General features: G+C 48.6%; 1 protein-coding gene across 2 annotated transcripts in view; it reads left to right on the top strand.

Moving 5' to 3' along the window:
- The first annotated feature begins 3,914 nt into the window (after positions 1–3,914).
- The window catches only part of UPF1 (UPF1 RNA helicase and ATPase), a 37,111-nt gene continuing 16,709 nt past the window's right edge, over positions 3,915–24,316 (top strand). Inside the window, exons 1-5 of one of the 2 annotated variants that reach the window (XM_042978652.1) lie at positions 3,915–4,363; positions 18,299–18,441; positions 20,072–20,161; positions 22,715–22,882; positions 23,235–23,415. In XM_042978652.1, the coding sequence (XP_042834586.1) occupies positions 4,133–4,363; positions 18,299–18,441; positions 20,072–20,161; positions 22,715–22,882; positions 23,235–23,415 (813 nt within the window). In that variant the 5' untranslated portion in view covers positions 3,915–4,132. The remainder of the gene's footprint in view (positions 4,364–18,298; positions 18,442–20,071; positions 20,162–22,714; positions 22,883–23,234; positions 23,416–24,316) is intronic. The other variant, XM_042978653.1, reaches the window with a different exon arrangement.

Here is a 24,316-nt window from a genome sequence, read left to right on the forward strand (position 1 = left end):
CTTTGGTTTACCATTTTCTCAGGTAGAAGCAGTTCCAGTGGCTTTCCCTCTGCTATTCCCCCCATAAGAGCCCTTACTCCACAGATCAGGGAACAGATATGAAGATTCCGCCAGCTGCTAAGTGTGCATTCCAGTTGTGCATTCCAGAACCGGGTGAAGAGCCACAGGATGGTTTTGGGGACCACTGAACCCATATCTCACCTCCATAAGGGCCTATGGAGGGCCACTGTGACTGGTGGACAACAGTGACATTTCGGGTCTCCTGGAACTAATGTCAGTTCAGAGCCAACGTCCAGTAATCCCCGAAAGGTCTGATTATTGCCTTTTCCCCAATGCACAGTCACCCTGGTAAGGGCCAGAGGTCCTGTGGTGGAAGGCTGAGAGAAAGATGAACAGTATAAATTTTCACTAGTGTGCTGGAGTCCTTCCTCAAGGTGACCCAGCCTCCCCTTCATTCAAAGGACTTGGGTTTGTGAACTGGTTCAAGTCTGGAAGTTGATTGAGGGGCTGCGACTCTGTTTTTTGTTTTTTGTTTTTTTTAATTTTTTTTTTTTTAACGTTTATTTATTTTTGAGACAGAGAGAGACAGAGCATGAACGGGGGAGGGGCAGAGAGAGAGGGAGACACAGAATCGGAAACAGGCTCCAGGCTCTGAGCCATCAGCCCAGAGCCCGACGCGGGGCTCCAACTCACGGACCGTGAGATTGTGACCTGAGCCGAAGTCGGACGCTTAACCGACTGAGCCACCCAGGCGCCCCGACTCTGTTTTTTATGATTCAAGATGGACTTTTGTTCACTTGATCTAGGACTCTTCTGCTTGTGCAGAGCAAATAAGGACTTAGTAAGCTTCATGTTTATTTCACTTCTGGGAGTAGAATGATCAGCTAGCTAAAGCCACAGAATAGTCTGTGGGTCAGACTTTTCTCATGGCTGCTTCGACTCTGCTATCCATTATGGTAACCATACCTGCCTTGCCTTTGTGGTTGAGTGCCACCACTTGGCCCCTACCACTAGAGTCCGGTTACTCTCATTTCATTTAGGTTTCTCAATTCAGTGGCAGCAGTCACCACTGTAAGTTCTGGTCTGCAGAAATGAGTGATCAGAGAGTTCGAGGATGCTGGGCCCCTCCCCCACCTCCCTGCAAATTCACTTCTCAAAGTCCCAGCGGAAGGTGTGTCCTCTGGACCCTCTGAGGATTGTCTTAAATTGCAATCCACTCTAACATTCTAACCTCTGGTAAGCCTTTGGCTTCTTTTCTCTAAAGTAAGCCACAGAGACTGTTAAATTGTTTATTTCTCCTTTCAACTTTATCACATTTTGCTTATGCGTTTTGGGACTTTGTTGTCAGGTCCATGTATGTTTATAGTTATTATATCTTCCTAATAGATGGAAACTTTTATCATTATATGGTGCTCTTTGTCTTGAGTAACAATTTTAATCTTAACACTTATTTTATCTGATATTAGTATAGCCAATCCAGCTCGATTTTGGTTGTTGTTTGCGTGGACTGTCTTTCTCCATCCCTCTACTTTCAACCTATTTGAGTCTTTGAATCTAAATTGAGTTTCTCTTTTTTTAAACATTTCTTTTAATGTTTATTTTTGAGAGAAAGAGAGAGCGTGAGCGGGGAAGGGGCAGAGAGAGAGAGAGAGAGAGAGACAGAATTCGAAGCAGGCTCCAGGCTCCAGGGCTGACAGCTGTCAGCACAGAGCCCAACACTGGGCTCGAACTCATGAACCGTGAGATCATGACCTGAGCCGATGTCAGAGGCTTAACCGACTGAACCACCCAGGTACCCCTAAAGTGAGTCTCTTGTAGACAGCATATAGTTGGATCATTTTTTTTAATGTGTTTTTTTAATGTTTATTTTTGAGAGAGAGGGAGAGAGCACGTGCGCACAAGCTTGCATGCACAGTGAGGGATAGAGAGAAATGGAGACAGAGAATCTGAAGCAGGCTCTGTGCCAACAGCAGAGAACCTGATGTGGGGCTCGAACTCATGAACCGCGAGATCATGACCTGAGCCAAAGTCAGACGCTTAACCAATTGAGTCACTTAGGCACCCCTGGATCATTTTTACAAAATCCATCTGATAATCTCTGCCCTTTTAGTGAAAAGTTTAATCCATTTACATTTAAATAATTACCGATAAGTACTTATTTCTGCCATGTGGCTATTGGCTCTTTATGTGTCTGTGTCTCTCCCTCCACCAATTCCTCCATTACCAACTTCTTTTGTGTTAAATAATGTTTTAGTGTACCATCCAAATGCCATTTTGCAGATGTGACTGTATGTAGAAAATAAGAGGAAATCCTTAGAAGTGGAATTGCTAGGTCAAAGGACGAGGGGGAGAGGATGTGTTTAAAACTCTGATGGGTGTTACCAGATTGGTCTTAAATGCTTCTACCAATTCAACTGGATATTTTCCAAAGAGGGCTTTATGTTTTATTGAAACCATCCATTGGCTTGTTGGGATTTCCTCTTCAACTGTGTCTTCCTGGAGAGGGGACCTAATTATTCAATTTCTGTATTCCCACATTTTAGTGCATGGTAGGAGGCCAGAAAAGATGTAAAGAAAGAAAAAGGAACCTCTTATCATGTAGTGACAGGAGTATTGGAAAATGAAGAACCATTCAGGATCAGGAACTTTTAGTGTAGCTGTGCAAACCAGGAGCCCTATGAACTGACTTCAAGCATTTAGAGAGCCCCAGAATCTCGGGACAAATAGGGAATTGGAGGTGGGGAGGTTCTCTGAGATACTATATAGAAAAGGAAGCTGAAGCTTGGAGTTAAGTTCATAAACCAGTAGCTGAGCCTGGGACAAACTTTTACTTAGCACCCATGTGTGGGTTATTATTATCCCCTTGGGGAAGACTGTGTGATGTGAACAAAGCCAATCCCTGTCCATGTGGAATTTTCCTTAATGTAGTTTTCATCCTATCTGCTTTATTATATGTTTTAACGTTTCGATTTTTAAGCAATCTCTACATCCAACGTGGGACTTAAACTTACAACCCAGAGATCAAGATTCGGAGGCTCCACCGACTGAGCCAGCCCGGGGCTCCTCTTCATCCTATCATAATGGATAGTATTTAACCTCTCCCCAGGGAGGAAACTCTAGGCTCAGAGAGTTGAAGTCACTTGTACAAAGTCACACAGCCAGAAGGTGTCTAGGTCTGGATTTCACCCCAGAGCAAGTGCTCCCGATCAACTTTGCCATATACTACCTCTGAATAGCGATTACAATTATGTAATTATAACTAATGTAATTAATAATTGCAATATAGCATTATAACGTTAGTATAGCTAATATATTAACATTATTGTTATGATGATTACTGTCCTAAAAAGCAGCAGCAACCACCTTTGCCCTGGGCCAGCCTCCATGATAAGGGCTGTCCCTATTCTTTTATTCAACCAATGAATGCTGACCACCTGTTTTGTGCCAGGTACTCCCCCCCCCCCCATTTCACAGATGGGGAAACTGAGGCCCAGGAAGCTTCTCCCAGAGTTTGAGGTATACCGCAACTGGGTGTTCCGAGACCACCTTTGGAAAGCAACCGGATAGTGCTCAATTAACCCGACGCAGTCTCGCCGCCCCTACAGACGGAACCACCGCGGTCACACCGCCCACCGCCCAGCGCTACTGAACAGCGGTTGGGGCGGGACCACGTCCTCGTGAGGCCGCCGCGACGGCGGTTAGAAGCCCTGCCCCCCGCGCGTGCGCCCTGCCTGTTCCGCCGGCCCGCTCAGCTGCGGGTGTCCGGGCGCGGTTGGAGGCGTCCCCGAGGAGCGCGCGCGCTTGCGCCGGCGTCGGGCTCGCGCACGCGCACCTGCGCCGGCGTCGGGCTCGCGCACGCGCACGACGGCGGCGGCGACGGCGGTTCCTGCCGGGGGCTGCGAGTGGCGGGCGGCTCGGAGGGGAGCAGCGTCGCTGAGGGGCTCGGCGGCAGTGGCGGCGGCTCGGCACGCGTGGCTCTTGGCCCGGCTCGCGCAGCGGCGGGCGTTTCAGTCCGGTTCAGGGGCGTGGGCGCGGCGGCGGCGGCGGCCCGAGGCCTGCGGCCTAGGCCTCAGTGCGGCGGCGGGCTCGAGTGCGGCGCGGGGCCGGCCTGAGGGCCCTACTCGGCGGCACCATGAGTGTGGAGGCGTACGGGCCCAGTTCGCAGACGCTCACCTTCCTGGACACTGAGGAAGCCGAGCTGCTTGGCGCCGACACGCAGGGCTCGGAGTTCGAGTTCACCGACTTCACCCTCCCCAGCCAGACGCAGACGCCCCCAGGTGGCCCCGGCGGCCCCGGAGGAGGTGGTGCGGGAGGCCCGGTCGGCGCTGGCGCGGGCGCTGCGGCCGGACAGCTGGACGCGCAGGTGAGCGGCACATGGCGGCGCCGGAAGCCCGGGCCGGGCCTCGGCGCCCGGGAACCTGCCCCGAGTCCCGCACTCCGGCGGCGTCCGAAGTAACCTGTTCCAGGTCCCTCACTCAGGCCCGGCCCAGGCTGACCTTCCCCGGGTTCCCCGATCCGGCCGGGTCCGGAGTAACCTGCCTCGCCTCCCGGTCTCTAGCGGGGCCGGGGCAGACCTGTTTCGAGTCCCGCTCCGGTGGGGTCCGGGTGATCTGGTCAGGATCTACTTCAGGCCGCGTCTTAGGTCACCTGCCCGAAGTCGCCTTCTGGGCGTGTCCGAGGTGACCTGCCGTCGGGGGTGACCTGTCCCCAAGTTTTCCTCCAGCTGAGTCCGTGCCCTGTTCAAGCCAGCTCCGTGGTGATCCGTCCTCCCTGCCCCACCCCCCACCTGTGGTCCCAGCCGTCTGGGCATTCCCCCTCGCCCGCCCCCGGTCATGCCCACTAAACCGCGGGTTCAAATTTCCCCGGACCCAGGGACGCTGGAGAGGGCAGGGTCGAAGCTCCCGGAGTAGAAACGGAATTTCAGCCTCCAGTTGAGAACCCCACGCTCGCTGGTTATGAAGATTATTCAAGAGACAGGTTGCGTTTTGTTTTTCCTTCTTGCATTGCCTGTTGCTGAAACCGACTTGTTATGTAACTCCCCAGCTCTGTCTTGGAAAAGTTAGGTTTGAGTTTGTTCCTCCAATGGGGGCAGTGATAGTGGGTTTTACATAAGTGGTACTGCCACGTTGGAAAATTTTGTTTTTAATGATGTGAATGTTTAGGGAAAGCTACTTAGGTATTTTAAGTTTGGGTTTGGGTTATGAGAAGTATTAGGGACGCACTTCCTGAACCTAGGTCCCAGCCCTGGAGTGGCAGAGGGGACTGGCTGGGGTTTTGGGGTGGGATCCCTTGTCACAGGTGTTCCTTGGCATGAGGATCCACTGTCAGGGCTGGGGGAGCCACCCCATCCTCAGCCAGAGTGAGCTCAGACTCTGTCCTTGGGGGAGGAGGGCTAGCATTCTAGTTGATTGAGTCACTCTCGTGGGTAGACCACCCACTTGGATTTTCTTTTAGCCCCTAATAGAAGCAGAAAACATTTGACTCATTCTAACCCCAGATTTCCTTAAAAATAGATGCCTGATGGGTGGAGCATCAGGGAGAACAGGTGTGCAAGTATGTATTTTTTCAGCTTGGTTTACATATGGTGGAGGAAGATAGGAGAGAGTTTGCCTGGAGAAACGAATGAGCCGTTGGACACTCATGATGACACCTGTAGACCTCTCTGTTTTCACAGCTGTGAAATGGGGGTATAGGAGTTTTATTTTTGTTACACTTTTCAACATACCTGAAATCTGCACTTATGTTTGGATGGACCGGAAACATACATGAAATCTGGACTCAAGTTTGGATGGACCAGATAACGCTGTTTGTAACTTGTGTCCAGTGCGTCCGGAGGCTGAGGATAAAGATCACTCAGTTGAGCGATGTGCCATGGTTAGTGGCAGCTCAGGGTTGGTAAAGGTAATCGTTAAATTGCAAATTCTTTTTAAGACTTCATTGCATATTCTTTTCTTTATATTGGCCAGTGTTTTTCTGGCCAGTGTAAAACAGCTCTGAGTTCTAGTTTTGTTCCTTGTATTCTGTTTGTGATCAGTGAGTTACAGGGCATGCCCTTCTCTTTCAGTTGAAATAATCTATTTTTCTGCACCTGAGCACTGAGTTGTATAAAATAGGAGCTTTAAAACTCTCCACCAGAGGTAAATGTTGCAGTTGAGCTCACCTGAGTTCTGATGACATCAAAAGGGTTTATCCTTCTTTACTTTTAATTAACTCAGATGACCCACTCACGTGTAGCCCAAGTTTGTGTTTGGGGAATGGGAGTTACATCCTTTGTGTCGTAAGAGAAGGCTCTGAATTTGGGGGCAGGAAAAGTCTGAATAGAATTGAAAAGTGGAAAAAAAGTTGATTCTTCCCTATGCCAGTTGGTGGCATTGGCTGCCTACAACATTTGGGATTTTCCTTATTTGTCCTCAAGAGTTGGCTGGGTAACTAACTGTACAGTGGGGCTTCCAGAAAGACTCAAACCCATTCTGAATGCCTTTTGATTTTATCTTATTGAATGAGTAGCTGTAACTTATCAAGTGCTGTGCAGCTACTTCTGTTTCACAGCTTTCTTGAGATAGAATCCATGTAGCATACAGTTTGCCCATTTAAAGTGTACAGTTCAGGAGCTTTTAGTACGTTCAGAGTTGTGCAGCCCTCACCATCGTCAATTTTGGCATATTTTCATCACCCTAAAAAGAAACCCCATACCTCTTAGCTTGTCAATCCTCCTTTCTCCAACCCCAGGCAGCCACTGATCTTTCTGTCTCAGGTTTACCTACTGTGGACATTTGATATAAATGACAATATGTGGTCTTTTGTGTCTCGTTTCTTTCACCAAGTATGTTTTCAAGGTTCATCCATGCTGTAACATGTATCTACTACCATTTCTTTTTTGACTGAACAGTATTCCACAGTACAGACAGACCACATTTTGTTTATCCACTCATCTGTTGGTGGACATTTGGGTTGTTTATCCTTGTAGCTATTATAAATAATGCTGCTGTGAACATTCATGTGCAGGTTTCTGTGTGGCTGTAGGTGAAATTGCTGGGTTGTGTGGTAACTCTGTGCATAACCTTTGCAGGAGCTGCCAGGCTCCTTCCCAGCGTGCAGCCACTTTTGATACCAGTTTTGCTTAGTTGGTTTTACCTGAAAGTTTGTTTAAAATTTTTTTTTTAACGTTTATTATTGAGAGACAGAGACACAGAGCATGAGCAGGGGTGGGACCGAGAGATGGAGAGACACAGAATCCGAAGCAGGCTCCAGGCTCTGAGCTGTCAGCACAGAGCCCGACACGGGGCTCCAACTCACAAACCGCGAGATCCTGACCTGAGCCGAAGTCGGACGCTTAACCGACTGAGCCACCCAGGCGCCCCTACCTGAAAGTTTGTTTAAAGGCAGAATGTGTGTCCCTGCCAGGGTAGGAGAATGGCACAGGGGTGACTCCTGCTGAGCTACAAGTTGGTTCAAATAACATTTGTTTTGCTTATGAAATGAAACTGATATTTATCAAAGCCTTCCAGATCATGGAATGAAAAGTGCTGACATAATCCTGCCAAGTGTCCTTAAGATACAAGGGACCATTTTCTTTTGCCTATCTGACTCTTCGTGGGCCCTTCCCCCGCCCATCAAAGGGCAGGGAAAGGTAATTTCAGAAGTGCTTTGCATAATAGTTGGTGTTATAAACCTTCTGCCCTGTCTAGTTGGAATATATCCTTTTGATGGTTGCTACTGTCATGTTTTCTCCAAATATGGGAATTATGGTAAAGATGTAAGAGTTGGGAACACTACCCAGGCAGAAAAAGGAATTGATACACACAATGATATGGATGCATCTCAGAATAATTCTGGGTAAAAGAAGCACTCTGACCAAAAAAAAAAAAAAAGAATATATACCCTGTGATTCTGTTTGTATGAAGCCCTAGAAAGTGCTAATAGTAGTAGAAAACAGATTAGTGGTTGGGAGAAGGAGGAAGGAAAAGAGAGAGGGTGACAAAGGGCATAAGGAGACTTGGTGATGGATGTGTTGGTTATCTTGATTGGGTGTTTACATACACTGATGTATGACAACTTATAAAACTATACACTTTAAGCATGCACTGTTGATTGTATGTCAGTTACACCTCAATGAAACTGAAAAGGCCACAGGGAGATACCACTACCTGCTCATAAGAGTGGCTCAAATTTTTTAAAAGGCTGGAAAGCCACTTGTAACTTTCATACCTTGCTGATGGGATGGTTCACCCATTTCTCTGTGGTCCAGCAGAGAAGCAAAGGTGGTTGTCCACACGTGGGGCTGCTCTGAGCATTTATAGCTGGTTCGTTCTTGAGAGCCCCAGACTGGAAAAAACTCCAGTGACCATCAACAGGTAAATGGGTAAACAAAGGCTCTTCATCAGTTGTAGTCTTGAGTACATACACTTGAGCTTCTTTTCCTCTTCAAGTGGTAGATACTTGAGTAAAGAGTTGCTACCTAGTCTTCAGAATTGATCATGGAAAGCTGTCCTAACATATTCTTGACCATCCAGGTAAACAGATCATCTTCTGCTTATTGGCCTGTAGTTTATGAAGAGGAGGAATGAATTCAGTACAGTCTAGGGGTTCCCAAAAGTGGTGAGTTTAAAATTTGAGTGGGACTTTTTCCATCTGGTTTTGTGAACACTCAGTTCAGCGGTGATATAAGCACACCTTGAGAAAATTGGAGATAAGACACTGGTAACCTTGCAGGAGCTCTGGCAAGTGTTCGTTCAGCACTTTCCCCTTATTGGATTTCCCAAGTTTGTTTCTAGATGGTTAGGACTCCTTGGGCGATTAGGGGAGAGGAAGGGCTTACGTGTCATTGGTGAATAAGCAAAATGACTTCTTACTCTGTTCACCCTAATTTCTTAACCCAGATTGAATACGATTGGGGGCAAAGTTAACACTTGAACAATACCAGTGTTAACTGAAAAACAAAGTTCTTTCTCAATCCTGCTCCCACAACCAAAAAAAGGAGACGTTTTTCTAATAGCTTTATTAAGGTATGATCACATACCATAGAGTCTTGTATGTAAGTGTGCAATTCAGTGTTTTTCTAGTAAATTTGCAGAGTTGTTCGACCATCACACAATTCATGGTCTTTGATTCTTCTTCATGCCTCTTTTTCTTCCCCTTCCTGCTCCTTCTCCTTCCTGCCCCTCCCCTTTTTGCTCCTGTTAATCTTTGTAGTTTCTCATCAGCATCTCTAATGTAGGGAAATGGAGTGACCCCGTGCTCAGCCACTCCCAGTCACCTGTTGGGGGAGATTCACCACCCTGTATGCTGGGCCCTCCACGTGGGTGCAGAGTCAGGAACGGAGGCCTGGCCACGCTGCTTTCAGGGTGAGCCTGGGAGCCCTCATATATCTGTTCATGTTTACTTTTGACCCCACTGTACATGCTGTCAGGCCAGTCTCTTCAGCCTGGTCCTTGTCTCCTGCCCCTCTCTGTAGTCCTGCCTCTTGCCTTGCTGTGCTCTCTGAGGATTGGGGGTCAAAGTGAATCCTTTGCCATCTGTAGCTGTTGTGTTAGAAATGACAGGTGCTGCTCAGACTGCGGTTGACCTTTGGGATCATGAGGGCCCAGAAGAGGGAGTGGTCTGCCCTGCAGAGGGAAAGCTTTTGTGAGCAGTGTTCCTTGAGTTCAGGAAGGCATGCTGCTGGGCAGAGAGGTGGGCATGGAGCGCTACACTTGGCTTGGTGTGGAGGAGAGTGGGTGCGGGCAAGGGTTGATACGCCGTGCCAGGGGCTCGGGCTGGATCCTAGAGCCTCATGGAGCTGCTGAGGGGATATTGTGACCTCGCTTGAGAGGAAGGGCCCTTAGATGGCAGGTAGACCTGGCAGAGTGTGGACAAAGCCAGAAGGGGAGCTCCGGCAGAGTGCCTTGTGGTCAGATATGTGCCTGTGCATGCCGGCGCATGTGTATAAATGTGAGTGTGTGAACTACTACAGTACCAGGCAGCCAGAGTGGCCACTGCTGCTGGGACATGTTGACTGCACTGGATACCCTGTTGCCCCTGAGTCCTCATAAGGAATTATGGCTAGAGCAGACACAAGTTCTGTCTGTGGTTTTTGTCAGGGCCCGTGATCCCCCAAGGCTGAGGCAGGGCTCCTCTCTGATGGGAGGTATGGGTGGAGTTGGTGCTGGTCAGCAGACCCTTTGGAGACACTGCCCTGAGAGAGAGGGTAAGAGGCTCTGCAGAAAGGGAGAGACCCCACCAGAGCAGCATGCACGGAGGCTGGAGGGAGCAGATTCTGGGCAGTGGCTCTCAACTGAGGGGCATTTGTGGTTGTTGCCCTGGCAGGGTGGTCTTGCAGTGTTGCCGGGATAGTCCTGCCCGCAGAGAAGGGTCATGACTCCCAGTTCTGCTTGGTGGGACCCGGAACAGAGTGTGGCCTGGAAGGTGTGGAAGGGCAGCGAGTCTGGCTGAGTCTTCAGGGCTTCATTTTCCAGGTCTCGGGGCCCTGCTTTCAGGGGGTCTTTGAACTCTTCTTGGCAGAGGAGCTTTCCTTGAGAGCAGCATCCTGCTTCCTCTAGTAAACATGGGGATGCTGGGTCCTGGGATCCCATGGCTGGGAAAGGATCGTTGTGCCTGTTTGTATGTGTTAGTCTGGTAGCAGCTTGTGAGCTGGATTACTGAGCCAAGCCGGGCTTCTTTGGATCCCTGCAGACTGTTGCCTGGATGGCTTCTAGACCTAGGCTGCTTGCTGAGCTCTGCGGGTAGCCCTTTGTCACGACTGAGGATGGCACTTTCGTGTCTGCTTTGCTCCTTGCAGAGCTCAGCTGCCAGGGATGCCAGTGACTTGGGGGAGGTGGCTCTCCTCATCTTGGAGTAGAAGGCATTTGGTCAGAACTGTGCTTGCCTTCCGTCACTCTTTTTGAGTGCATGGCTCCTCGGACTCCATGGAGGCCACCGTGTCCATCTATATTGTGTAAAAACGTTGGTTATGGATTCTCTGCAAGTAAAGAAAACAAACCCGGCATATCCATCTCCTCAGTTCAGCAGTTTTGTCCTCTGGCCCTTTATTCTCATCGCAGAAGAGCTCTAAAAGAAATCCAACATGTTATTTCATCCTTCCTTCTGAGGTTGAGCCATATGAGTTAGCAATACACAATCATTTTGACCTATATTTACTATGCGTTTCTAGAAACAAAAAAGCATCTTTCCATCATAGGCAATACTGGTGTTGTCAGATGAACAGCACTGACAGTCGTTTTTTGGGATCATCTAATCCACAGGGCTTCCCTTTCTCCACAGATTCTTCACTCGTGAGAAGATGTCTTGACTTGGTCTGGCCCCCAGTGAGGTCCACCATTTATGTGATGGTTATGAATCTTGGCTTGCTCTCCAGGGCAGCCTCTCCCTCTTCTTTTCATGCCACTGAGCTGGGGTCCAGTCTGTGTCATTGTCCTGTGAGGTGTCCTGGCTTCTGGACTGAACCCATCATCACACCCTGGCTTCTCCCTGCAGGCGTGGAGTGGGCTCCTTTGAGAGTAATGATCCCAGGGCTGGACATGCAGAAGCAGCCCAGGTCGAGGTGGGGATGCCTCGGACACATCAAGGACACTCTGAGCATTGAAATGAACCATAGGCCTGGACTCAGCATGCTGGCCAGAACAAGGGTTCTCTGTAAAGAGGGAGGCCGGTGAGGATCCTTTTTATCCAGAATCTGGGGACCACTCTCTTGAGTGGGACCATGTGAAGGCATTTTCGTAGGTCAGAAATGGTTGAATGTCAGCAGTTACATGTGGTTAAAACTAATGGATTAAAGAAGGCTAAAGAGACAGCATAAGTAACGAGTGTTAACTAGGTCTTGAATGTAGAAAACTAGAAAGGACGTTAGGGTGTTGGGGAATTGTGCTTGTGCTTATTAGATAGCAGTATTATATCAGTTTTATCAGCATAATTCCCAAGCGTGAGGCTTGTATAGTGATTACATGGAGAAGATGCTTGTCCTGGGGCTTGCGACTCTGAAATGGGTCAGGAAAGTAAAAGTGTGTGTGTGCAGAGGGACAGAGCACGTGTGGTAAAGTGTGAGTGGCTGGTGGATCCAGGTGATGGTTATGTGAGTTGTTTATTCCCTGTAGTTTTGAAACTTTCTCAAAAGCTGGGGGGAGGCCAGAACTTCTGTTAGCTTTTTCCAGTGGTGAGGCTCAGCCTCTCCTTACCCTGAGGGAAAGGTGATTGCCCACTCTCTTTTTATTTAAACCTCAGGATAAAAAAATAGTTTTATTGATGAGATGAATTATTTTACATTTCAGTGTTTATGCTTTTAGTGTGAAGATGTATTCATTTAGCCTACACTATGAGGGCTTCCTGGGGTGTGGCTCATTTCTAGGTCCTGGGGTCATAGTAGGGACCCCTGCTTTGGGGCTCCACAGATGGAATGGGAGAGGCCTCCCTGGGAGGCGCCCTGTGGACTGAGACCCAAAGGACCAAGAGCCAGCTGTGCAGAAACCAAGGGACAGTGAGTGCAAAGGCCCCGGAGCACTGGCAGACTCAGAGACTGAGGGACTGAAAGGTCCATTTCATGCTGCGTGGTACAATGCTTATGAGGTTTGGAGTAAAAATCTGTGGTCTAAAAGTTCTTACCAGCACATTTGGGAGTGATTTTTGAATTTACATGCTTTTCCTCTGTGGGACTGAAGCAACCTTTCTTCCTGCTACTCTGATGTACACAGTGAATTCTGTAGTTGCTCGTATGAAACTGTCCCTGGGCAGAAAACATCTGCAGACCTCTACCCAGAGCAGAGGCGAAGAGGGAACTGTTTCTCCAGTGATGTGATGCCTGGGAGTGGGCTCAGGGTTCCTGTGGGTGTGTGTGTGTGGGGGGGGTGCTGCCTCTCTGAGCCTTGCAGGCTGCAGGGGTCCTGACTGGAAGTGAGGGGTTGATAATCTCGGAGGACCTCAGTCCTGTTCTGGCCAAGGACCCTTCACTCCTCCCGTCTTGTCACCTGGCATGGGTTGTGGACCTTCTCTGTGCTGGGCACTCTCTAGTTAGAGCTTTGTTTTAACTAATTTAATTATAGTTTCTAAGGTCAGATGTATTTTTGAACTTAATGTTTATCTTAAAACTTTCCAGAGAGTAGAGGGAGAAACTAACAACCCCACTATAGAAGTCAGTTTGTGTTGTGGCCAGATCGTAGCTGGGCAGGAGTGGGGCTGAGTGGGAGCTGGGAGTGTGTGCGTGTGTGTGTGTGGGCCACGTATACATTATACGTTCCCTAACCAGGAGGCTGGAGGGCTACTGGGCCTTGGAGAATCTGGACTGTCTTCTCTGGGCCCCCAGCTGTAGTGGAGGTGTGGAGAGTCTACCTGACCTTGTATCTGTATCATATTGTCTCCCAAGAGTTCTGAGAGTAGACCTACATTTCTTTCCCCATTATTAACCTGAAGGGGTAAGTGTGCAGGGTGGGTCCCCATGTGGCTGGTCAGGAGGTGTCCTCTGCTGGTTCAGGCCTTCCCCTGGTGAGGGGAGGTGAACTGTGGGATCTGAGGCCCAGATGAGGCAGGAATGGGTAGGAAGATGGCACCCAGGTGGTATGCACTTTTCTGTATTACTCTGTGGACCAATTTTGATGTTTCAGGACAGTAAAGTTTCAGATATCACCAAGGGCATTTCTTTACACGTAAGAGCTTATGTAATCTAATAAGATATTTTAGGAGTTCTTCTAGATAAGGAATCTGTAAACATTTTCTTAAAAGGCTAGATAGTAAATGTCCTAAACATTGTGGGATAAGAAGTAAAATTGAGGATATTATTAGGTATTTAATCCAGCTGTTTATAAATACTGGGGAGCGCATGGATGGCTCAGTCGGTTAAGCATCTGACTTCAACTTGGGTCAAGATCTCATGGTTCGTGAGTTCAAGCCCCACTTCGGGCTCTGTGCTGACAGCTAAGAGCCTGGAGCCTACTTCAGATTCTGTGTCTCCCTGTGTCTCTCTGCCCCACTCACACTTGGTCTCTGTCTCTCTTTTTCAAAAAATAAACAATTTTTTTTTTTTTAAATATGAGTACCAGGGTGCCTAGGTGGCTCAGTCAGTTGAGTATCCAACTCTTGATTTCGACTCAGGTCATTGTCCCAGGGTCATGGGATCAGTCTCCAAACCTACTTAAGATTCTCTTTCCCACCCCCTGCTCATGCTCTCTCTTTAAAAAAAAAAAAAAATGTAAATGCTATTCTGAGCTTGAGAGGGGGAGCTGCATGCTGATTCCTTCCTGGACCACCTTCTTAGCCTTCTGATGATCCTGGGTGGTGGTGGTTTGTTTGTTTTTAAGTTTATTTTGAGAGAGGCAGAGCATGAGCAGGGGAGGGGCAAAGAAAGAGAGGGAGAATCCCAAGCAGGCTCCATGTGGTCAGTGTGCAGAACCCGACCCGGGGCTCAAACCCATGAAACCATGAGATCATGACCTGAGCTGAAATCAAGAGTCAGATGCTTAACCAACTGAGCCACCTAAGCTCCCTAATTCTGGGTTTTAAGGTGTTTTTCTGCTGAGATTGGATTGGAAAGATAGCACATTTCTCTTTGGAAAGATGAAAGCTGATCAGAGTGAAGTCATAAAAGGTGTCAATATGCATTTAAGCTCAGGATACCAGATCTGTGGAAAGAATTGTTTGTTTTTTAAAGTTCATTTATTTTGAGAGGGAGAGCATGAGCAGGGGAGGGGCAGAGAGAGAGGGAGAGAGAATTCCAAGCAGGCCCAGCATTCGTCAGCACAGAGCCTGATACAGGACTTGAACCCATGAACTATGGGATCATGACCTGAGCCGAAATCAAGAGTTGGACGCCTTACTAAGCCACCCAGGCATCCCTGGAAAGAATAGTTTTAGATCAAGTAAAAAGTTTGCCTTCCATAATATTCTCAGAAACCTTGTTACCTTAAATACTTGAGGAACCTGTTTACTGACTTTAAGAGTTTAAATGGGATCACAGATGTCAATTTCTTTCTTTCTTTCTCTTTTCTTTTCTTTTCTTTTCTTTTCTTTTTTAATTTTTGAGAGAACATGAGCAGGGGAGGTGCACAGAGAGGGGGACAGAAGATCTGCAGAGGGCTCCATGCTTACAACAGAGAGTCCGATGTGGGGGCTCAAACTCAGGAACCTTGGGATCATAACCTGAACTGCTTTATCAGTCGAGCCACCCAGACACCCCTGCAGATGTCAATTTCTAATTGCTGCCTTCTGCAGCATGAGATGCATACCTCCTTCTCTGCCATAAGATGAAATCCTGGTGCCGTGACCTGGCCACACGCTTTCAGAAAACCAACATGTGTTGGGGCGCCTGGGTGGCTCAGTCGGTTAAGCGTCCCGACTTCGGCTCAGGTCATGATCTCGCGGTCCGTGAGTTCGAGCCCCGCGTCGGGCTCTGTGCTAACGCTCAGAGCCTGGAGCCTGTTTCAGATTCTGTGTCCCCCTCTCTCTGACCCTCCCCCGTTCATGCTCCCTCCCTCCCTCTCTCTGTCTCAAAAATAAATAAATGTTAAAAAAAAAAAAATCTCTTAAAAAGAAAACCAACACGTGCGTGCCTAACACAGTCATACCAGGAGACATTGCGAGCCAGCAGTGCTGGCCCTGGGTGGCAGCCTCACAGTAGCATTGCCACTGCATGTGTCAAGAGAAACATTGCCAAACAGGTGACTTTTTGAAGTGATAGCCAACGATCAGAATTTCAAAGCACCTCAACAAAGAATGTAACAATCTAATTAAAAATGGGCAAAGGACTTCAATAGACATTTCTCCAAAGAAGATATATAAATGACCAACAAGCACAAGAAGAGATCCTCAGTTTCATTAGCTAGCATAGAAATGCAAATCAAAGCCACAATGAGATAACTACCTCATATTCATTAAGTTGGTTATTTAAAAAAAAACCAGAAGAATGATAATGAGTATCATCGAGGCTATGGAGAAATTGGAACCCTTGTGCACTGTTGGTGGGAATGTAAAATGGCATAGTCTCTGTGGAAAATACTATGCAGTTCCTCAGAAAAGTTAGATATAGAATTACCATAAGATCCAGCAAGTCTGCTTCTTTTGGGGTATATCCCCAAAAGAATTGAAAGCCGGAACTTGATGAGATCGCTGTATACCATGTTCATGGCAGCCAAAAGGTGGAAAAAACCCAAGTGCCCACTGAAGAGTAAACGGGTAAACAAAATGTCTGTCCATAGTGGAATGTTATTCAGCCTTAAGAAGGGAAATTCTGACACATGCTACAACATGGATAAATCTTGAGGACAGTATGCTATGTGAAATAAGCCAGTCACAAAAAGACAAACACTATGAGACCATTTATATGAGATCTCTAGGGTAGTCAAGTTTTCAGAGAAAGTAGAAACGTGGGTCCCAGGGGCTCAGGGGGGAATGGAGGGTTGGTAATGGATACAGAGTTTCAGTTTCAGATGAAAAAGTTGTAGAGATGGGTGTTGGTGATGATTGTAGAATAATAGGACTGTATTTAATGCCACTGAGCTGTACACTTAAAAATGGTTACAAGGGGGAGGGGGGTGTCTGGGTGGCTCAGTTGGTTAAGCAATCCAGTTCTTGATTTCAGCTCAGGTCATGATCTCACAGTTCATGAGTTCAAGCCCCGCGGCGGGCTCTTCGCTTACAGTGTGGAGCCCTGGGCAGTGTGGAGTCTCTCTGCCCCTTGCTTGCTCGTGCTTGCTCTCTTTCCCTCCTCCTCCCCCTCCCCCTCCCCCTCCTTCTCTTGCTCAAAAATAAATATTTTAAAAATGGCTACAGTAGTACATTTTATATTATGTGTATTTTACTACAATAAAAAAAAAAAGAGAGATCAGGGGTTCACACAGAAGTGCTTGTGATTGTTACAGTACTGTCTTTGCATTAAAATCCAAATGTTGATTTTGATTTTTTCTTTGAAAAAAAAATTTTTTTTTCAAACAAAGCATAGTTTTCTTTCATTTAACTTGGTTGTTGCCTGCCTGAAAAAAGTGCATTAAAGTAGTGGCAGAAGCTGTGAAATGGGGTTCTAATGTGGGCTGAGACCATTACAGACACAGCTGTAGATACCCCCCTACTCACAACCCAAATGCGCCACTGCAGTTTCCAGAATGCCCCCTAGGGGGCAATGCACTTCCTGATTCCCCCGTGTAACTGGGTGTGTGCTGCCCTCTCCCCCACCCCCCCCCCCCAACCCCCAGCTCCACATCCCCAAGAGATCTGCTGTCTTTAGAATCTTACAGGTAACTTGGCTGGAGCAGTGGACAGGAAAAGGCCCCGGGGGCACTGCTGGCTTGAGCTGCACTGGCCTGAGCTGACCCCACATGGTGTGGCTCTAAGTGGCAAGGGCTTTTTGAGGGAGGGGGGGCCAGTGTCTGATCCTGTCTCACTGCTCAGAGAAATCTGGTGCCTGCCCTGGGGCTTCTGTCATTCATTCCTCCCCGTCCTCATCACTGTTCCGACACTCCTGCTGCCTGACCCAACCTCATGTGGGAGATGTGTCATCTCCTCCTGTTGGGAGGATGGGGAGATGACAAGGACTGTTGACTGCTGTCTGAGGTTCCTGGCGGTGGCTTTAGGAATGCCCGTTAATCTCTGGCGAGTTGAATCCATGTGCCTCTGAATGGAAATGTGAGCTCAGTAGAAGTGCCTGTGAAATTCATGGGTTATTGTTAAAATTGCCTTTTGGTATGTTTTTGCAGTTGTAACTTATAAAAGGTAATATAAGTAGTAAGATTATAGCCTGAGTTTGGAAGGTCATCCTAACATTGAACTACTAATTCATAAGGAAGAAGGGCTGCCCTCTGGAGAGGGAAACTGGCAGTGGAGGAAGTATGTTGACTAGTGAGAAAACTGCTCTCCCTCATCTCCAGTGGACACAGCCTTTACGTCTGGTGCTTAGGCTTTGGTGGGACCCATCACTCTGCTGGCATTCCAGGCCCTCTGTCCTGACACTGTGCAACTGTCCCCAGAGGAGATTGCAACAACTTTGTAAAAAGTCATCCTGCTCCTCGTGACCCTCAGTCATGGGAACGAAGCGTTTTCCTCAGCATCCAGTTTGCTCATGGCTCCGTGACCAGATGGGATTGGACCTGGATATGCAGGAGGCAGGGTGGATGACCTAGGTCACCAACACCCTGTTTTTGTCCAGATGGGTTGAATAGGGAGAGTGTAAAAAGTCCAGTCAGAAGAAGCTGAACTGTCTTAGGTGGAGAGCAGGCCGGCACTTGTGGGAAGGTCACCACGGCTGCTCGTTTGAGGAGAGGTCACGTGCCTGGGCTAAGGCCTGGAAGCTGCAGCCTTGCGTGGTGATGGTACTGTTCTGCTGTAGGTCGGTGGACCAGAGGGCATTCTGCAGAACGGGGCTGTGGATGACAATGTGGCCAAGACCAGCCAGCTGTTGGCCGAGTTGAACTTTGAAGAAGATGAAGAAGATACCTATTACACGAAGGATCTCCCTGTACATGCCTGCAGGTGAGTGCCGACGGCAGAGTCTCAGACTCATCCCGCAGAGCTTTTTCATTCTGAGTGGGTTTGCTGGCTTTAGAAGCCCATCTAAGCCAATGAACTGTGACATTTGGTATTACGAAATAAGGAGATTCTTCAGATTTGTGTACACATAGTCAGGAGCAGGAGGGTGGGGTCAGCACACTCTGACATCCCTAATTCACCTAGAGGGTAGGGGAAAGACTCTCCTTCTCAGGCCTTGAGGTGGTTGGTTCCTGGTACCTGTTCTGCTCACTCATTCAAAAGAATTCCTCACATTTGGTGAGCATTTAGGTTTAGAGGGTAAACAAACAGCAGCTAAAATTTCCCTTACAAAGAGATGATTGATTGTAGGATACTTTAAAATATCTGCCTCTCTGATGTGTTCAAAATTCCCCCAAAATTGGAGTTGAATAATCAGTGGGTAGACCTGTTTGTTGACCAAATTTGGAATTCTCATCTAGAGCAGGATCCATCTGTTACATTTTGACCCTTAAGCTTGGACTTACTCTTGCTTTGTTACACATACGCAAGAAAATTGAGACCAAAAGAGGTGAAATGATCTTGCTCAGGGCACCCGGCCAGTCAGGGCCACTTTAGACCTGGGCCACGGCTCAGTCTTGCCCACCTCTCGGGCACATTGCCCCCCCAGAGTCTGTGCCCACCACAGGATAGTGCTGCTCTTTTCCCTGCTCTGTGGACAGACTTTTTTTCTTTTTTTTTTTTTATAACTATTTTGGCTTTTTGTTTTTAACTTTATTTTGGCTCTTGTTTCCACTCTTGTTTACAAATGTTTTTATGTACGTGTTAGTGATGTGTCAGTGTTCCTGTTGCCTACACATTTGACAGTGAAGTGGTTCCGGTAAAGCTGCAGGTGGTTAAAGTTTGCACACCCCCTCACCTTCCCAGCTGTCCCCAAGGTGTGGGGTGTTGCAGGGAAGGTTCTTGGCTGACCCACATTCAGTTTGAGACTGAGTCTTGGCTTCATACGCACAGAGGACTCTGTGGTGAGCCAGTTTTTGTTTTTGATGTGTTGATTTTCAGAAGAATGAGGCTGGGGGCTCTCCTGAGGTGCTCCTTGCAAGCTTGAGCTCAGTCTGCGCCCTGAGACTCTCTGCTGCTGGGGCTGAGCTGAGCGTTCCCAGGAGCATGGCGCCCTCTGCTGGGATGTGGAGTGCCTTGTGAACGTGGTGTGGTTACAGCTTACTCTTCTGTGTGCCCAGAGCCAGGGATGCTGACTTCCGTTCTTTTAAGTCACAGTTCTGGAAACTTCAGGCCAAAGGGAGCGACAGGGGGTTGCTTTGGGGTGTCAGACTTCCATTGTTGGGCTCACCTGGCACTTTCCACAGTTCTCACCCCTCACCGGGAAGGGGCTTTGCTGTTGTCTAGGGCCTCTCTGAGGAATCTCCCCAGCACCCTGAACCCTTTCCCTGCATTTGCAGGGTCAAGAAGCCTCTGCAGTTAACTGATTGGATTTTGCTAGTGGGATCGTTGGGTTTGAGTATGTGTTTAATGAAAAATTTAAAAATGTTGTAAGAGGAAAGAATTTTACATCCTGCCAAATTAAAACCAGAGAAAGACCTTCCAGCTTTAACTGTTGATGTTTTGCCTTTTTTAGTTACTGCGGAATACACGATCCTGCTTGCGTGGTTTACTGTAATACCAGCAAGAAGTGGTTCTGTAATGGACGTGGAAATACTTCTGGCAGGTAGATAATCAAACCGCGCATGTGTCTTTAATCAGTGCTGTGCTCAGATTTGTGTGTAAATTATGGAAATGTTGAAGCAAAAGCACAATATAAAATCACGCTAACAAACCTGGTTTTTTCCCTCCTCTGTGACTGGTTTAACTTGAAACAGATGGTGGTGTGTGAATGCCTTAATGTATTTACCCTTGATTTATTCTCTGTGGTTCTTTTTATTATGCAAGTAGGGTTGGCTTAATTCTCGTTCCCAGTTTTTATTTATATTTTTCTGCAAGATGAGCTCCTGGCACGCCCGTTTGTCTTCATTACTGGGTGCCTGGGGAGGATGTTCCCAAGACAGTAATGGGCATCCATGGGAGCCGCTTCCTGAGAAGGCTCCCTCTGGCCTTAGCTCATCGGAGCAGTCCTGAGGCTAATACGGGCCAGATCCTGAATCATCGGATTAAATTAAGTTCACTTGACCGTCGTCTCTGGGCTTCCCTTCCTGCTGTTGATCAGCAGCAGCTGTGACTGGGTCTCTTGTATTTGGGGTGAGACCAGTTTTGTGCTGGTGCTTGGATTCCAGGGAGAGTCCAGTCTGTTTGTCTAGTTCTAGTGATGGGACTCCTTGGTCCCTACCACCAGTGAGGGTCCAGTCCTAGTGGCTTCTCCAGAGGCTGCCATCATGTGTGATAGCTCACTCCTCTGTCATAGAGAAGCAGAGCAGAGTCTTGTGGGAAATGGCGCCTGGTCTTCGGCAAGAAAGCAGCATTTTCTGGGGTTCGTGTTTTAGAGACATAAAGTGGCAAAACCCCATAGGAAAGTTTATTTGCGCAGAGCCCCCACTCTTCCTGTGTCTTCAGCAGCTGTAGGCCAGGCCTCACCATCTCGTACTGCCTGAGGACAGTGGACAGATCTCGTGTCATCTTAGAGTGAGCAGTGCGAACTGTGAGCTTCTGAGTGAGGCAAGAAAGGGGACTGATGCTTAATTTTTTTAAAAATGTTCCATTTATTTTGAGAGAGTGAGCACAAGGTGGGGGGAGGGAGGGAGGGAGAGAGGGAGGGAGGGAGGGAGGGAGGGAGGGAGGGAGAGAGAGAGAGAGAGAGAGAGAGAGAGAGAGAGAGAGAGAGAGAATATGAATATCAAGCAGGCTCCATGCTGTCAACACAGAGCCCTTACTCAGGGCTCCATATCACAAACCGTGAGATCATAACCTGAGCTGAATCAAGAATCAGATGCTTAAGCACCTGAGCCCCCCAGGCGTCCCATGGTATTTAATTTTAAAGGTTTGAAAGGAAAAGCATCTTCAGGGTAACCAGTATCATGTCCCATTTTCAGAATGTTCTGGGTAATTTCAGCATTACTGTGATTGCATTAGTTCCTCTCCTGCAGGAAAAGCAATTAAATAAAACTTAGCTGGCAACCCCAGCTTCCGGTCAGCAGAGCCAAGATCAGGGAAGTGAGTGAAAGGCCTCTAAGAGAAAACAGACTCTGTCAGCCAGCACTGCGTGTTTGCATGAGGCCAGATTATAAAGATAATGGGGCAGCCACTGCCTTCAGGGAGCTTCCAGTGTAGGTGGGGTGAGGTGGGTGCAGAAAAGACAGAGGAAATCAGAGTCTGGTAAAATGCCCGGTTGTGTGTGACAGCTTCAGAAAAGTGGATGCTGAGAGCCGTGACGGTTGGTTGGATAATCTGACTAGCTTCATGGGTCCAGAGAGGGTTAGGATGTCAGCTGAAGCTTGCAACAGAAGGGGTTTCCCCGGAGGTGAAGGGAGGGCGGCAGCAGCAAGGCAGGCTGGAAGCCCAGCAGGCGTGCTCAGTGCTCAGTGTCTGACAGGCGTTCAGGTAGCTGGGAGAGCCCAAGGCAGAGCCAAGCACCACTTGTTGGACCCCAAGCAAGGCTGACTTGTCTTAGGGTGGAGTTTGCAAGCCCCGGGTGTAAGCGAGCTCTGTCCCGGAAATGGGAAGGCCACGCGGCAGTAAGGAAAGAGCGAGACAAGCCGGTTTCAGATAGTTCAGTGCCGGCCCTGTGCTTCCTGAGAGTAGCCCTGGGCCCTGCTGCTCCATGTTTTTTACTGTCCTCAGGTTTCTAATATGTTTGGTTATCGAGTTTCCCGGCCTGCAGCAAATTAGGAGGGGCTGTTGCTCCTGGAAGCAGGCACAGTGGCCAGAAGAGGCTACACCGAGAAAGAAGCCTCTCCAAACAGAGAGGAGCGGTGGAAGGGGCAAAACCTCCTGCTTCTCCAGGACAGCAGTCTTGGCCTCAGTGATATGTTCAGTCAGGCCCCATACGTAGGATTTCAGAAAGCAGGAACTAAAAAAAAGAAGCAGGAACTATGTGAAACGTGTTAGGAAAGTTTTCCTTAAAGGCTGTTCAAGTCGGATTGATTTTTACGCTCAATGGGGAGCCAGTTCAGGGGCGGGCTGGTCCCCTGGGATGCCAGATGGATGAGGTGTGACCGCCCCTGCTAATGGACTGTGAACGGTACCGGAACTTTTAACGGGGGGCTTGAAAATTGGAAGTGGTGAAAAGCCAAACTTTGGGTGTTAACTATTTATCATTTCCTGGTTTCAGCCACATTGTAAATCACCTCGTGAGGGCAAAATGCAAAGAGGTGACTCTGCACAAGGATGGGCCCCTGGGGGAGACAGTTCTGGAGTGTTACAACTGTGGCTGCCGCAATGTCTTCCTCCTCGGCTTCATCCCTGCCAAAGCGGACTCCGTAGTGGTGCTCCTGTGCAGGTGAGGGCGGGGCCCTGATTTGGAGGGGGCGGGGCATTCGGCGCCAGCCGGCCCTATTCTGCCCAAGGGAGAGGTGTGAGCACATTTGCGGGGGAGGGGCTAGTCAGAACTGAGTGTGTTGAGGAACTCTTCTGGGGCGGGTTCTGGTTAAGGCATGAAAACACTTGTGTAAAAGCGGTGTTCTAAGAGTTCAGAGCTCAAGTGCATGGGGAGAGGCAATGTATTATTAACAATTTAAAGGTAATGTGATCACGTAATAAAACGTAGGGAACATCATTTTGGGGTGAAAAGTAAGCCTTGGGGGCAGAGGTCATCCTCACCTGGGCTCTCCCTGCCCACGGTGTTTCTGTAGGCAGCCCTGTGCCAGTCAGAGCAGCCTCAAGGACATCAACTGGGACAGCTCCCAGTGGCAGCCCCTGATCCAGGACCGCTGCTTCCTCTCTTGGCTGGTCAAGATCCCTTCTGAGCAGGAGCAGCTGCGGGCCCGGCAGATCACTGCTCAGCAGATCAACAAGCTGGAGGAGCTCTGGAAGGTAAGGGCCTGCTGAGAATGCAAATCTGCCTCAGCACATTTCTGGTCCAGGGGGAGCTGCTGGGAGTGTGTTCAAAACAGGAGATTCTGGAAGGAGCTCAGGAGAGACTGCCCTGTGTACTTGAGTGGCCCCTTGGTAGAAGCCCATGGCCACCTCCTGCCAGGCCTGTGGGGAAGGACAGCTCCGGTTGTTGGAATTTCTCTCTTGTTGCAGAGGGAAAGAGGGTGGGAGAGGGTGAGGGTGGGTAGTGGGAGGGAGGAGGACCAGAACTGTCTGTGGATGGACCTGCTGGGAGGACCCTGGGCCTGGGGAAACAGGACTGTGAGGGTGCTGTACAACCCCGTGGGGCCTGTGATGTGTCAGCCAGGGTGACACCAGGCCAGGGGTGAATGTTCAGGGGGAAAGGGTCCAGGTCACACAGGTCAGAGAGGCAGGGCCTATGGCAGCTGGTGGAGTGAAGGGGAGGGGCTTCCATATTGCGTGGTGGGGTGCCTGCACCGCCCAACAGATCTCCTTCCCAAGGGAAGCCCTTCTCTGCTTCTGGCAGCTTTTAGGATAAAATTTCAGTAACTGGGCTAGAAATTTTAATTAGGTACCTGTATAATCTGAAAAATTTTTTTAACGTTTATTTAGTTTTGAGAGAGAAAGAGAGAGCGTGAGTGGCAGAGGGGCAGAGAGAAAGGGAGACACAGAATCTGAAGCAGGCTCCAGGCTCTGAGCTGCCAGCACAGAGCCCGATGTGGGGCTCGAACTCACAAACTGGAAGATCATGACCTGAGGCGAAGTCGGACACTCCACTGACTGAGCCACCCAGGAGCCCATGTATAATCCAAAATCTTTTTCTTTTTTCAATGTTTTTTTATTTGTTTTTATGAGGGGAGGGAGGGGCAGAGAGAGGGGG

The sequence above is a fragment of the Panthera tigris genome, chromosome A2 (genome assembly GCF_018350195.1).
Source record: "Panthera tigris isolate Pti1 chromosome A2, P.tigris_Pti1_mat1.1, whole genome shotgun sequence".
In the NCBI taxonomy this organism is placed as follows: domain Eukaryota; kingdom Metazoa; phylum Chordata; class Mammalia; order Carnivora; family Felidae; genus Panthera; species Panthera tigris.